The following is a 15,568-nucleotide window of genomic DNA, read 5'->3' as shown; positions in this document are numbered from 1 at the left end:
CAATAGAAAAGATCATGGAGAGGCTATCTGGATGATTTTGCCATCCAAGTTCCAGCATTTGACGGAGCTGCTGATATACCAGCTCCACGGATCGACCAAGCACGAGAGCAAGCGCTTCTTGGAGTCGACAAAAACGCCCACGCAACCCGCGACTCCCAGGCACCGCAGCTCCGGCAGCACCAAAGCTCGGCACACTTCGTCCCTAGGACCTGGGAGGAGTTCCCAGTCTCCAGTCTCCCCATCCATCCTCAAGCCACCGAGCACCACTGGGGAATTCTCATGGATGCCTGCTCATACACATTGTGAGAAAGAAGATATGAAAACTAGAGAGTAGCTCACACCATTTGCAGCATCCAAAGCTGGGGTTCTCGTCCAGCGATAGTCGGCTGCAGAGATTTGGCAGCTTCATCAGAACAGAAAAGAAAAAAAAAGTGTTTTTTACCTGTGGCTTTGCCGATTGCTGCAACAAGAAACAAATAGGTGGAGTCTTGGGTCTGGATCGCCTCAGGGTGCTGGCAATGGAGCCCCAGAGGCAGCACAACATGCGAGATTGACTTGGTGGGGAGATGGATGGCCTCGCAGCTGCTAGTGATAAAGACGTCGCTTTCCGCGGCGCTCGCCTTGCGCACCGTGTTCCAGGAGAGGGAGCGCGAGTCAAAAACCAGAGCTTTGCTCCCTGCCGCATACAAGATGACGATCTGATACCACCACTGATCATCCTTGCAGCCGGGATGCACGACTTGGCAAGCTTGGACGCCACCGCCGTCATGATCATACTCTGCTGGAAGCAAAACGGAAGCTTGGTGCTGCGGCTGCTCCGGATCTAGGCTGTAGCAGAGCAGGGAGTGACGATCTCCCGGGTCGCCTTCGCCTGTGGCGCAGTAGAGTACCAGCAGCCCGCGCGGAGACACGGCCAGGAGGCGCCTCTGCGACGAGCTCTGACCATCCCTCTCATCCAGTCTCTTCCACCTGGGCGGCAGATCTCGAGGAGTAGAAGCAGAGCTCTCCTCGACTCCACCAAAGTTGTGCAAGACGAGGCTTTGATTCGGGAGCAGCAGCGCATACTTGTCGCGCTTCAAGGGCTGCGCGAGAATGGCGGCGGTGAGCTCCCAGTCGCCGTCGGCAAGGCGGAAGAGGCGATCCAAGGGGAGATGGTCGACAAGGATCTTGAGCAGCAGCAGCGCCGGCAGGCCCTTCCACAGCGCCGGATCGAGTGCTACCAGGCAACTCTCTTCCTCCGGAGGGTGATCTTCTTCTTCTTGCCTTGCTAGCCTGAGATAGAGGTTGTTGTTCCCTTTGAGAGGCTCTCTTCCTCTTCCGCAACACATACATACTTGAGCAGCACCCAAATCCTGCCGTCGGTTTCTTTTTCGATCTTCCATCCTCTGGTCCTGATGCGTTTCATTGAATTCATCCTCTGGTTCGTTTCATTGCTTCTTTCTGTGCCAAAACACGATTTTTTTTGTGGCAGGGCCGCTGCGCCGGCGTGTGGGGGCATCCCGACAAGAATCAAACTGATTCTCTTGAGCAAGCGCTTTTGTGTGATTTCGTGGTGGAGTCGTGGTAGAAAAAAAACCTCTGTTTTTTTTCTCGTTAATTTTCGTGCAGCTCCATGCTTCGTTACCATCGAGGCCTTTTTCTCATTGTCTCACTGGAGAAACAAATCGCCAATCGTCAGACAAGTGGAGCATGAACCGGTTGGATCGTGTGGGAATTTTGAGCAAACTTTGTTGTTGCTTTCAAGGCTCAACTTTGCAACCTCGACTCCGGTAACAGCTTGATTGGCAGTCTAGATGCCGAAAGGGTTTCTTACAGGCTGCAAAATCTGGATGTAGTCTCAGCGCTCAAAATGGCGGCCTCTCAGCTTGTTCTCACAGAAGGAAAGCTGACGCTCGAACGTTAAGGTGGCTGTTTCAAAAGGCTCGCATCACCCTCGCAACAGGCGAAGAGACCACAGCAACCAACGTGAAGCTTGCCAAAAAGGCGTCCTTGGAAGTAAGTTGGTTTTCTCGAGCAGCACTTGTGTGCTAGCTTTTTTACAGAATTTCTCCCGCTGTGTCTTGCACGAAAGAGTTAAACGTAGCTGCGAAAGTGAGAAGGGATGGCTCAGTCCAATTTTGAGCAGGACCTTCACGATGCTCTCGGATGGTTTTTGAGTATTACCTGCATCGGACGGTACTGGGCAGGTTCATCCGACGGTGCTCGGGCCGATCCCGGTCCTGCGCTGTGATTCGCGCAACCTCGCGTCCGCTTCAAGTGAGCGGGAAATTCAATGGTTAAGATTGCCCATCCCTCGGTCCTGCGCTGTGATTGGCTCAACGTCGCGTCGGCTTGAAGTGAGCGGGAAATTCGACGGTCAACCTTTGGAGATGCTTACTTAATACATAAATGAGAAAGAGACTCTTTTGGATCGATCGAGCGAGCGAGCCTTGAACACTTCTTGGAATTCGGATCTAACAAACACATTGCTGCAATCCAAAAGCCTACATATGATCTTATAGACATGGAAAAACCAGCTATTTATTAAGAGTAGAATAGTCTTTGTAGCAAAGTCCACTAAGTGATCTCTAAACTTTGATGTAGACCTCCTTGGGGAGCCTTGGAGTCGCCATGGCTTGCAATGGGGTCTTGAGCTGCGGAGTAAATACGAGTAGAATAGTCTTTGTAGCAAAGTCCACTAAGTGATCTCTAAACTTTGATGTAGACCTCCTTGGGGAGCCTTGGAGTCGCCATGGCTTGCAATGGGGTCTTGAGCTGCGCAGTAGTGGAGAAAACATCTTCCATGGACGGCGTTGTCCCAGGCACAAAGCTCCAGTTGAAGCCATGGATGAGATTTGCCACGAGCAGCTCCACTGATCGCAATCCCATGCCCATTCCCGGACACTTTCTCCGCCCAGATCCAAACGGGAGGAGCTCAAAGTTGTGGCCTTTGACATCGATGGAGCTCCCCAAGAAGCGCTCCGGGTGGAATTGTGTGGGATTCTCCCACACTGCCGGATCCATTCCAATCGCCCATGCATTCACCAGGAGAGTGGTCCCTTTTGGAACGTGGAAGCCGCCAACGGTTGCTGCTTGCCTTGAGATGCGCGGCATGAGTAAGGCTCCCGGAGGATAGCGTCTGAGTGATTCCTTGAGGACAATCTGGAGGTACTCGAGCTTTTGGAGGTCCGACTCTTGCACCATCCGAGTGTTGCCCACAACACTGTCGAGCTCCTCGTGGAGCTTGGCCATGACTCGAGGATTGTGCATCACTGCACCCATGAGCCACTCGCTCACGGTGGTGGTGGTATCAGTACCAGCAATTAACATCTCCTGGGCATTTGTAGCATAAGAAATAAGCAATCAAGGAGAAGTTTTGCAAAGCGTACCATGAGATTCGCCTTTACATAAGTCTCCCCTTGTGTCCCTGCTCCAAAGAAGTCGAGCATGATATCGAGGAAGTCCTTGCATTCCCGTGTCGTCTCCTTGTGCTCCTCAACAATCTTCTGCAAGAACTCGTCTTGCTTGGCATGGATTCGCTTGTAGCGAGGAATCTGCCAGTCCAGCCATCTCAAGTACCAGGGCACCAAGTTGCTAATGCAGGGATTGATCACCAGCTCAAGAACTTTGTCATTGAGCTCCTTGAATTCCATGGCATGGGCATCTACGTTTTCATCACCAAAGTACCTCTTGCTCATCAAAATTCGTGATGTGATGTTGAAGGAGAAAACACTGGCCACTTTTCTCACCTCCACAGGTTCGTCATCGCCATGGTCCTTCAAAATCCCCTCCAAGGTACGAGAAAGCTCATCCCTTCTGACCCAAGAGAAGGAGTCAATACACTTGGCCGTGAAGAGCTCTATTGTACACAGCTTGCGAGTGTTTCGCCATAGCTCTCCATAGGGACTGGTTGCAGGTCCAGAAAAGTTATAGCTGAAGTGGTCACCTGAAACCAAGTATGGCCTGGAAGCAAAATTTAGATCGTGTGTGGTGAAGATCTCCTTGGCAAGCTCTTGGTTGGAAATCACCACGGTTGGGATCATTCCCAGCCTCAATGAAGTAATAGGACCATACTTCTTGGCTATGCGTTGGAATGCTCTGTGCAGGGGCATTCCTGCTAGCAAGTGTAAGTGGCCAATCAGGGGCAATCCCCATGGACCTGGTGGAAGATTTGAGGAAGGTTTCAAGAACCACAAGACCAAGAGAGTGATGAAAGCTGCAGAGCTCACAGCAAGTGCTAGATCCATTTCTGTGGGTGCTTGTGTCAATATTGCATTACAAAGAATAAGTCACCAGCCCAAAATGATCATTTTCTAAACTTTAAAGAGTTTAGTAAGTTTTTCTATTAAAAAAGATTATACTCATGTGGTAGGTGATGATATAAACATTGAAATGTCAAATGCCAAAATAAATATAAAGGTGTGAGTGCATGGAATATGGAAAGGGAATATAAAAATAATTAGCCCAAAAACCCTAGTTTATATACAAGAGCGAGTGGTCTTGATTGAAATCAATCTAATGGCTACCAAAATCTCATTACGTTAATATTAGTATACGGCATTATAGCCATACATTTGGCCCTCATATCATCCCTTCCTCTCGGAAGAATGGAAAATTCTTTTGTAGACGAGCTGGGATCTGAAGGAACATCAGGAGGAGGCATCTGCAGATCTGTAGATGGTATTAACCGCTCCTGATTCCTTTGTATAAAGCATTTCAACCACTGCACATGCACAATTTCTGGAGGATCGGCCTGCTGGATGTCATGCAGAACCTCATAAACTTGTGGTCCAACTTGCCGCAACACCCGATACGGTCCTTTCCACTATGCAAGGAGCCCCTTAGATAAACCACGTACTGTAAGATGGGGAAAATGGACTAACACCAAATCATCCATTTTGTACTCTGCAGGTGGACGATGATGGGAGTTGTAGCGCCGTTGTTGTCCCACTTGTACGCAGCCTAAGTGTTCGGCAGACTCCACTCGGACAAGTGGAAGAATGCTTGTCAAATATTGATCCTATGACCTAGCATCTGCAGCTCGTGGCAATCGTGAAGGTAAACCCAGCTCCGTTGGTAATATTGGATCATGACCATATAGGAGTTTATATGGTGAAGCACCAACAGAACTTTGCACCTCAATGACATATGCATACCGAAGAGACGGCAAATAACCATCCCAATCCGAATGCTAAAAGTTCACATACTTTGCAATCATCCCCTTGAACGTCCGAACAAGCCGTTCCACCAGACCGTCTAATTGTGAATGATAAGCACTCGTGAAAGTGTGGCGAATCCCCAATCGAGACGTCAAAACATGAAATGCCTCAGCCATAAATGCGGGACCATTATCCGAAAGAATCCGCTCTGGACAAGAATGCTGGAACACCACTCGATTGAGGAGGAAGTATCCAACAGCAGTTGTAGAGGTGCTAGCAAGAGCATTAACTTCCACCCAACGAGTCAAATAGTCAGAAGCAATAATAACATACTCATTGCCAGCAGTTAGCCGTGGAAAAGGTCCCATAAGATCAAATGCCACCAACTCAAATGGACGGGAAACCGCAATTGACTCCAACCGTCCTTCCGCAGCACGAGGGGGAGTATTACGAGCTTGGCACCAAACGCAACTACGCACATACCGGATAATATCACGTCGCATCTCCGGCCAATAGAAAAACATGCGTAACTTCTCAATTACACAACAATGTCCCATATGCCCACCTAGAATAGTAGAATCATGGTAGGCATGGAGAAACTGCAGAATAAAGATAAAAGGCACCACTAGCTGTAAATGATCATCAGGATCTGTCCCCACAAAATAAAGAAGGCCATCTTCAAAGTGATATTGAGAATGTAAATGCCGGAAAGGCAAGTCATCAGCAAGTGATGCAAGATTCTCAAACCCATCTCGAAGCCTTTGAATCCATGGCTCAATCTTTTGAGCCTCGCGAACCTCATCAAGTGAAGGTAAATCTTGCTCTGCACCTTGTGGACACTGAATGTCAAGTACAGCAACTGCCGACAGCACAAAATCCTCATCTAGAAAATCCACAGATGCTGGAACGACAGGCTCGTCAGAAACATGAGAAGAGAGTGAAGAAAGAAGAGGAGCTCGAGAAAGGGCATCAGCATCAGCCATAGAACTCCCTGGGCGGTGAACAACATCAAAATCATATATCTGAAGCTTCAAAGCCCACCAAGTAGTACGACTAACCAGGTTCTTCTGCTTTAATAACGAAGTAACAGCAGCATGGTCACCTTCAAGTAATGTCTGAGAACTATGTAGATATGCATGAAGTTTCTCGAAACCCCAGACTGCTGCTAAACACTCCTTCTCTGTCGTGGAGTAGTTCATCTCCGCTTGTTGTAATGTACGGCTTATATATGCAATGGGATAGCGCTGATCAGGCACACTCGAGCTCTCTTGCATTAACACCCCTCCAAGACCAATGTCAGAAGCATCCACGCGCAAAATAAAAGGTCGAGTGTAGTCAGGATATGCCAAAACCGGAGGAGTTGTCAATAACTCTTTGAAATCCCTGAACGCCTGCTCACAATCTGGAGACCAAATGAAAGATGACGTTGATGACTTCAACAACGCTTGCAATGGTGCAATGCGATCAAAAAGATGATCCACAAAACGCCCGAGATATTGCACCTTGCCCAAGAAGCGCTGCACATCATTCACACACTTCGGAGTAGGGAACTTTAGAACAGCCACAAGTTTGTCAGGATCAACTTGCAAACCCTCATGAGAAATACGGTACCCAAGATAAGTTGTGTCCTTGGATCCAAACACACACTTCAACCACTTCAGCTTTAAACCAACGTCGCGTAGCCGATCCAACACTTTACAAATATCACGAATGTGCTCCTCCCACATCCCCTCCGAGTGGATCAAGACATTATCAATGAAGTCAGCAGTCACCTCTGGCATATCGCAAAGAACCTCGTCCATCATCCGTTGAAAAGTTGCTGGAGCATTGTTCAAACCAAATGCCATCACCAAGAACTCATACAAACCAAATGGTGTACAAAAAACAGTCTTAGGAATATCTTCTTCGGCCATCGGTACTTGCCAGTACCCAGAAGCAAGATCTAGCTTGGTGAACCAACGACTTCGCCCCAAACGATCCAAGAGATCAGCAGTGTGAGGAAGAGGGTACACATCCGGGATTGTTACATCGTTTAACAGACGATAGTCAATGCAGAAATGAATACTCCCATCAGGCTTCGTCACAAGATGAAGTTCACATACCCAAGGACTCCGCAACTTCCAAATAACACCCTTCTCCAACATCTTCTTGACATTTGCACGTAAAATCTTGATCTCCTTTGGTGACCGACGATGAATAGGAACCTTGATTGGATGAGCATCCCTAGTTAGAATCCAATGACGTGTGGCAATCTTGGCTCCAGATGATAGGTCAAAGTCAAAGAGATCAGAATACTCCTTCATGAGCCGGTCAATGGCTGCAACACAAAGATCGTCAGAGGGATCGGAAAAGGGAAGAGTAGAACAAGATGGAAACACAGGAGGAAATAGTGGGGAAACAAAAGTAATGGAAGCAAAGGTAGAAGTAGAGGGACGAAGAGGTACAGAAGTGAAAGAAATGGATGAAACATAAGGAAGTATGAAACAAGGGGGAGAAGCCTCAAAGTCACACTTGGCATGATTGCGCTGCAACCAATCCATACCAAGAATAAGGTCAAAAGCTTGACTCGGCACCACCCGCAACGATTGCAACTCGAGATCGAGATCGCCCACACGCACAACTAGGTCTGCCTCATCCCATGCACATGCATGTGTACGGCCGTTGCCATAAAGAATGAAAACTAGTTCCGTCGCACGACGCAAGTGTAGACGACAATATATGGCAATAGGTCGAGCAATAGAAGATAAACTCGAACCTGTATCAACCAACATAGAGAGAATAATAGGAGACCTCTTGTTATAAAGACGAGCTTGGAAAGTAAACACTGAATGAACTGGTGCCGAGTGAACCCCTTGATGATACTCCCGAAAGAAAGATGGAGGGGTCACTAACTTATTCGCGTAAGGTCCCTCCGTTACTCGCACGACTCCTCGTTTCCCGGATGCATCTCAGTGTCCAAACCTTCCATTGCAGCAGCACCAACGGGACGTTGCTGACGCCAAAGTCTCCACCCAGGAAATGGAGGTCGCCAATCTGGAAAATGCCGACAACGCCGATAAGTATGACCAACTTCATCACATGCCCAACAGCGAATATCATGACCATGACCACGTCCTCGCCCTTGACCTTGGGCTCGAGCAGCAGTAGCATCAACCTCCATTGGAACAGGACCATCACCCACAGGAAGTGGAGTTGAAAGACGTGTAGCGAGAAGTGGAAGAGGCGACGTCTCATAACTTTGCACCAAGCAAAGAGCATCGTCAAAGGTGGCGGGAGCAAGTGCATGCACAAGTCCGACAAGATCTTGACGAAGTGCTGGCCACAACATTCCTAGCTTGATCCACTCTAATATATTTGGCTCCACACGAAGCAAAAGACTTCGGAAACGAACACCAAATTGCATCACTGACTCAAATGGCCCTTGGTGAAGACGATGCAATTGTTGGAAAGCATCATCACAGTCATCGGCATGTCTGAAGGCACGTTTGAAGACAGCTGGAAGAACACTCCAATCCCCGCGAGTGGCTGCTCCCAAACCGTTGTACCACTGCAACGCCGTCCCTTGGAGACACATGGGAAACTCACGCAAACGTCGAGCATCATCCCAAGAATGATATGTGGCAATCACCGTAAAATGATTGAACCAATGGTACACATCATCCCCAAGATTCCCGCGAAAGAACTCCGGCCAAACGCAAGGATTGGCACCAAGAGCAGGAGGAGTTGTACCATGTGTCGTGAACGTCGCCATCAATTGAGTTTGGTTGTTCAATTGCAAGTGCATAATATCAAGCAATTGCACCAACTACTGCTCCAGAGTCAAAGGAAGAGATTGTTGATCTGCCATGGAGACGAATGAAAAAGAAAGAGCAAAAGAAGAGAAATGACAAAAAGCTAGAAGGAAATGGTAGATCTAGAAAATGCAAAAAGCTAGATTTAAACCAAAATCCTAAAAGGAAATAACAAAAGAAAGGAAATGGAAAAAGCTAAATCTAAACAATGCAAAAGCTAAATCTAAATTGAAATCCCAAATTTAAGCACTCCCCAGGGACAATCAAAGGTGCCTCTCATCTCCACCAATGTGAGTGTATGGAATATGGAAAGGGAATATAAAAATGTGCATATCAATTAGCCCAAAAACCTTAGCTTATATACAAGAGTGAGTGGTCTGAATTGAAATCAATCCGATAGCTACCAAAATCCCACTACGCTAATATTAGTATACAGCATCATAGCCATACACTTGGCCCTCACAAAGGTAATTTAATTAAATGTTCAAAAACTAATTGTAACTTTTTCAAGAGATCAATGGATAGATTAACTTTTGTCCCAAGCACAAGTTTCCAATAGAAGCCATGGATGAGATTCTGCCAGCTCCATAGTGTTCAAACCCAAGAGGCATTTCCTTCTGATGAGCCCAAAGTCTTGGCTCAAGCCCGCTCCCAATAAAGTGGTTGGGTAGAAGTAGGGTGGGATTCTCCCACACTGTCGGATCCATTTGCACCACCCACACATTAACCAGCAAGCCGCAGTTTCTTTGGGAATCTCATAGCCACTAAGGATTGCTGCTATCGTTTAAATGTGTCCTTGATGATTGCTTCAAGGTATTGCAGCTTGACTCTCTCAAAATTCTCGCATTTCCCACAACCCTGTCGAGCTCCTCTTGAGCTCGTGCTAAGCCCCGAGGCTTTTGCAGTACCGCTGCTAGCAGCCACTCGCTTGGAACAACAGATGAATCAGTTCTGGCAGCAAACATGTCCTGAAAGAAACCCCACAAAAAACTTTGACACTTCTATGATTAGCAAGTTTCCTTGTGTTCCCTCACCAAAGAACAGGAGCGTGGTGGCATTCCCGGGTGCTGCCTTTGTGCTCGTTCACAATCTTTTACAAGAACTTGTCTAGCTTTGCATGCACACCTTTGTGCTGGGGAATCTGCCAACCAGCCATCTCAAATAGCAAAGGACAAAATTGACCAAGCTTCCCTTGATTCCCAGGTCCACATCATGAAAATCCTTGTCAATGCGTTGAATGTGAAGGTGGAGAACAGTTTCCTCGTGTGACTTTATGAGCACTGTTTGCAAAAGCAGCGAGAACTCTTCCTTTCTAATCCATGAAAACGAGTCTACAGACTTGGGTGAGAAGAGCATAGCTTACAGACACTCCCGAATTACTGTCCTAGGGAGAAGATCCCATAGCTATGATACAACCATGTATGGTCTTGACGAGAAGCTCGAGTCTTGTGAAGTGAAGCGCTCCTTGACTAGCTCCTGGCTTGAAACAACAACACTTAATATATTCCTCTGAGCAAGTGGCGGTGGCCGATCCCCATGGACTTGGTGGAAGATTTGTGCGCACCTTGTAACTCCAAACAACCAAGAGAATGATGAAAGTTGAGGAGCACAACACGATCGTTAGGTCCATTGACAAAGTTTCAATCATCTTTAACCATGTAAGTACATATCTGTGTAGCGACATCTGGATGCCAAAAGCATATAAATAAACATGATATGATCAGTCACAAGCCAAGCAACATGAAAAGATGGTGGCAATTACATCCCGACCCGAGCTGGCTAGCCTTCTCCACAAATGCTGTGACTTGGTGGATGCCAGACGCATCCACAGTTGCATTTCCCAGAACCCGGCACTGCGGCACGAGAAGTTCCTGGCGAACTTGCTCATAGGAACTTACGATCGATGTGGAAGCATCATCGACGCTCGGGCGGTCTTCGATTCCATTCGTGTTCCAAACCTTTTCTCATGGACTGCCATCCTCGCTGCGTATGCCCACAGTGGCTGCGTTCACGAGGCGATGCTCTTGTTCGGTGCGATGCCGCTGACAAATGTGGTGGCTTGGAATGTGATACTGCTTGCAAATGCCAATTCCGGGTACCTGTCGGAAATGGAAGCGTTAGCGCAGTGCATGCCGGAGTTTAGCATTCTTTCATGGAACACAAAAATCACGGGTTTTGCGAATAATGGTAAGCTGGAGCAAGCCAAGCATGTCTTTGACGAAATGGCTGAGCACGACCTAGTGTCTTGGAACGCGCTCCTTTCAGCATATGCCTTGAGTGGGCAGCTTGAACAAACAAAGATAATCTTTTCGAGAATGCCCGAGAGGGACGTGGTTTCTTGCGCGACACTGATGCAAGCGCTGTCTGAAGTACGTGATGTGGATATGGTGTTAGCGATTTCCTTGGATATGTCTGTACAAAATCTCATGGTCTGTAACTCCTTGCTTGCCGCATATGGCGAAGGCCTCGATATGCGTAAGTCAGAAGCGTTGTTCAAGAGCATGGCCGAAAGAAATATAGTGTCCTGGAACATCATGATAAGTGGTTACTTAATTAGTGGTGATTTGGATTCTTGCATGAACGTGTTTAGCACAATGCCAGTAAGAAACTTAGTGTCATATAACATACTCCTTAGAGCATTTGCCGAAAATGGGCTTTGCAAAGAAACCGAAATGTTGTTTACCAAAATGCCAGAAACTAACGTGGTGTCATGGACTTTGCTCTTGCAAGTATATTCCCAATCTGGTAAAGTTGAGCAGGCAAGCTGTGTGTTTGAAACTATGCCGGAGCGGACTACAGTCACAGTAAACTCAATGCTGACAGCATATGCCCGAGCCAGGCATGTCGAGCAAGCAAAGGTATTGTTTGATACCACAGAGGCTCCCGACGTGGTCTCTTGGAACGCCCTCTTAGCGGGTTATATCTACAATGGGCATCTTATGGAGGCGGAGGCCACCTTTGCGAGAATGCCTGCAAGAAACGTCACGGCCTGGACTGCCAGTATCGCTGCTTTTGGACGCGCCGGTCACCTCGACCGCTTGGTTCTAGTCTTCGACAGAATGCCCATCCGAAACTTGGTATCGTGGAACACCATGATAGCGTGGTGCTCGAGCTGTGGGGATTGTAAGCGTGCTGCTACGTCGGTTTGGCACGAGATGGTCTTGGCTGGAGAAGTCCCCGATGAGACATCGTTCTTGAGCGCTCTTCTTGCTTTCAAACACTGCGGCGATTTGGATGCCGGATGGCGCTGCTTCGTCTCCGCCAGCCTCGACTTTGGAGTGCTGCCAGGCAATCCACACTACAGCTGCGTGCTGGAGCTACTCGCAAAGTCTGGGGAGATGGAGCTCGCCAAGGATGTGGCCCAGAGCTTGCCGTGCGACCATGTTGCCTGGACGGCGTTCCTGGCTGCATGCCAGTTACATGATGGGGATATAGCCCAAGAGAAACTCTGAAACTTTGAGGACATTTGGAATGATCGATCACCTGGACGTGGTTCTGTCGTCGTTGATCATCATGGTTCTCATGAGATAATCTTCGTCATGCATTTGCTCCTGCACCATGTCATTGCTTGTGATTTCCGTCGACTCTCGAGGCAAAACCTTTCTGGCCATTCCCTGATGTTAGAGCGTTTTAAAGTTTGATCGGGGAGGAAAGAGACAACCTTTCTTAGCTTATAAAAATAATAGTGGAACGAGTCTCCAAAGGTTGAGTACTCCATGGACCATTCGAAGCCACTGGCCTCGAAATAGGTGAGGCTTAAGGCAAAGAGTCAGAAGAGAGCAGCTCTAAGATCCAAGTTTTCGATCTTGCCAAATGCGATAGAGATGAAAACACCATTTGCTTCAAGAACTCGGTGTACCCCATTGAGCGTCGCGTCATCTCGGGATCTCAGGGACTCCCGCTGAACATCCTCTTTAAAACCCATCCTTCCTTTAGTTTTGATCCGATCTAAAAGCCAAACACTATCTTTGTATCCTAAATGTCGAAGCTCGCGTCCTTGAATGGCATGTGATGCCAAGAATGCCACAAGTCGGAGCATTCCGTAGCCTCCGCTCCAGGCGAGAGATCAGTCGCTGTGATGTCTGTGAAGCCATCTTGGTACATATCGTGCACGAGTTGCCACATCCAAGTTCCCTTCCAGATAATCCGCTCGCTGTGAATGAACTCGTACCGTGAGCATGAATTGCCCATCCCGGTCCTGTGCTCTGATTGGCTGAGAGTTGATCCGGGTCCTGCGCTGTGATTGGTCGGCTTGAAGTTGAGCGGGAAATTCAGCGGCTAAGATTGCCCATCCTCGTCCTGCGCTGTGATTGGCGTCGGCTTGAAGTGAGAGGGAAATTCAGCGGCTAAGATTGCCCATCCTCGTCCTGCGCTGTGATTGGCGTCGGCTTGAAGTGAGAGGGAAATTTAACGGCTAAGATTGCCATCTTAGTCTTGTGCTCTGATTGGTGGAACAAACTTATAAATACATTTGGTTGTATCCATGCTCTTTTGCTTTCATTCTATCATGGAAAACATTGTTAGGGTTTTAAAAAAAGAGGAAAGAATAATAGACATCTCTTTTAATCCATATTTGTCAAAAGATGTCAAAATCCAAGTAGTGGGGGAAAGTTGAGGTATCTGTGCAATTTGCAATCTAGATTCAGGGACTTTAGTATTAATTAAGATTATTCTTCTTTTTGCAAAGGAAATAAAAAAAGACATCCCTTTACTCGTTCTTCAATGCTCCAGTGGCAAATAAGACAAAAAAATATGGCAAGTGGGGATAATATGGTCAAGGGCTCTTACGTGTTAGCCACACTCACAACTTTCAAATAAAAAATAAAAAAATAAAAAAATAAAATATTATTTAACTAAGTAATACATCACTATCTTTTTTGTTTTTCATATTCATCTACACATTAAATGCTTTATTTCAATCGACAACCTCATAAGCATTTTTATATAAGAATATTAATGCATTTAAAATTTCTAGATAAAGGTTTGTGTATATCTCAAACTTTGTATCATTTTGTAATAAAACTTTATATTTGCAAAGGGTTTATCTATCTGAATAACTATACAAAGTTGTTACTATCCATAGGATTTTGATTTTATTTTTAATTAATTATTATAGCTTATGTTATTACCAAATGATACTTTATTTGAATATAAGAAATAAAAAACTTTTACTTACTTGGAAAGTTATGGAATCTTCCTTTATGAATGTATTTGACATTTTAACTTCCAAACAATATTTGCATTTGATAACTAAATGCCTTGGAAAACAAATTTTTTTTAAATGTATAAAAAAATAAAACTATATACCATCAAAATTTCATTGAAGATCAATCTATAGATGGTGTAAAATTCATTTTAAATATCTTGAAGAGTTTCAAAAACTATTAAAAGAAACTATATAGTTTGTTTTTAGTAGCTTCAATAAAAAAATATATTTGAAGTGTAAAGCCATGATATTTTGTAAGCCTCTCTCTTTTTTTTCCAACAACAATAGTAAAAAAAACAATAGTAAACAATAATAAAATTTAATAGAAGGTAAAACAATAGCATTTTTTAATGCCAAATGGTTGGAATTTTTGGCACTTTAGTATGTTTGGCATGAGTAAAGCTTAAATTTGAAATGCATGTTTCTTTTTTTTTAAAGGTATTTTTGTTCATGTGAAAAAGTAGAAATAAAATTTTAGCCCAAACCAAAAAAATTTTAAGTGAAACTTATTAAATGATTCAAATGATAATTTTAAAAGGCTAAAAGTTAGAGCCTTGTGTATGAAAATTGTAAAGAAAATACATATAATCATAATTGTAGACTTTCGAAATTATCTAAGTCACTTGGAATTCTGGTACATTAAAATTATTAAGAAGTGAGGCAAAGTAAATTTTTGGACATCAAAGAAAAATTAACAAAACAAAATTTTATTTGCAATGCCCTAGGCCACCTAAGTCACATGAAACAAACATGACCTAGAGCAAACCGAGCCACAATGCAAAGCCAAGAGCCAAAAATTTTACACTTAGAATTTTTGCAATGCTTGTTATCTTTTGCCACATGGGGTTTAATGTGGTAAAAAGAGAACAAAATTTTCCAGGAGGCCATTATTTTCGATACAAAGGCAGAAGATGCACTTCCCATGTCCATCATTGATCTCTTGGAGCACCAAATGCCTTCTTTTCAAAAGAAGAGCTAAAGCCCCCAAGATACCGACTTGAAGCTCAAAACTCTTACTGACATTGTCAATGCTGCAGAGGAAGAGGGTCTTAGAGGAAACAACTGTGATTGTGCGCAGGGTTGACGCTGCTCTGCTTTGCTCGTCTTTGTGGAATCAAAAGAATAAAGCTCTTGTTCTTTCGTTTTCTTTCTGGGTGGGCGCCTTGCCGGGCGGATCAAGCGCGAGCCCAAAATCGGATCACTCTTTCCCCAGCACGGCGGAGCCGGGTCCAGCTCATCGCCGCTCTCTCCTCGGTCCCCAGGTCAATCTTGCCGCTAGTGATGAGCGCCGTGTGGGGGATCGATGGGATCTGGCAAGCCTGTCAAGATCACGGCTCGCGATCGAGGTACGAATCCCATTTGCTTCCAAGAGCAAGGCGGCATGGAATTGGATTGGCATGCAATCTGGCAGTAGTACTGTGCCTTTTGATCGG

At 45.8% G+C, this 15,568-nt stretch overlaps 4 protein-coding genes across 4 annotated transcripts; 2 read left to right on the top strand and 2 right to left on the bottom strand.

Annotated features, from left to right (window-relative positions):
* Nucleotides 1-6: 6 nt before the first annotated feature.
* LOC112349283 lies at nt 7-1,402 on the bottom strand. The gene is made up of 3 exons (XM_024683460.1): nt 443-1,402; nt 342-386; nt 7-287 (listed from the first exon to the last, which is right to left on the bottom strand). Exons 1-3 carry the CDS (start codon nt 1,380-1,382, stop codon nt 13-15), a joined length of 1,260 nt encoding a protein of 419 aa, XP_024539228.1. The 5' UTR covers nt 1,383-1,402; the 3' UTR covers nt 7-12.
* Nucleotides 1,364-2,412, top strand: LOC9653569. The gene is made up of 3 exons (XM_024683461.1): nt 1,364-1,420; nt 1,472-1,769; nt 1,816-2,412. The coding sequence occupies exons 1-3, from the start codon at nt 1,395-1,397 to the stop codon at nt 2,029-2,031; spliced, it is 540 nt and encodes a 179-aa protein (XP_024539229.1). The 5' UTR covers nt 1,364-1,394; the 3' UTR covers nt 2,032-2,412.
* Nucleotides 2,413-2,634: 222 nt separating this feature from the next.
* On the bottom strand, nt 2,635-4,260 carry LOC9653568 (flavonoid 3'-monooxygenase). The gene is made up of 2 exons (XM_002978399.2): nt 3,369-4,260; nt 2,635-3,312 (listed from the first exon to the last, which is right to left on the bottom strand). Exons 1-2 carry the CDS (start codon nt 4,224-4,226, stop codon nt 2,689-2,691), a joined length of 1,482 nt encoding a protein of 493 aa, XP_002978445.2. The 5' UTR covers nt 4,227-4,260; the 3' UTR covers nt 2,635-2,688.
* Nucleotides 4,261-10,677: 6,417 nt separating this feature from the next.
* LOC9653565 (pentatricopeptide repeat-containing protein At4g02750) lies at nt 10,678-12,381 on the top strand. The gene has a single exon (XM_024683392.1). It carries the CDS (start codon nt 10,678-10,680, stop codon nt 12,379-12,381), a length of 1,704 nt encoding a protein of 567 aa, XP_024539160.1.
* The last annotated feature ends 3,187 nt before the right edge of the window (nt 12,382-15,568 follow it).

This window comes from Selaginella moellendorffii, unplaced genomic scaffold, assembly GCF_000143415.4.
Source record: "Selaginella moellendorffii unplaced genomic scaffold, v1.0 SELMOscaffold_37, whole genome shotgun sequence".
Classification (NCBI taxonomy): domain Eukaryota; kingdom Viridiplantae; phylum Streptophyta; class Lycopodiopsida; order Selaginellales; family Selaginellaceae; genus Selaginella; species Selaginella moellendorffii.
The sequence above is the reverse complement of the archived record's forward strand: the minus strand, read 5'-3'. Positions and strand labels throughout refer to the sequence as shown.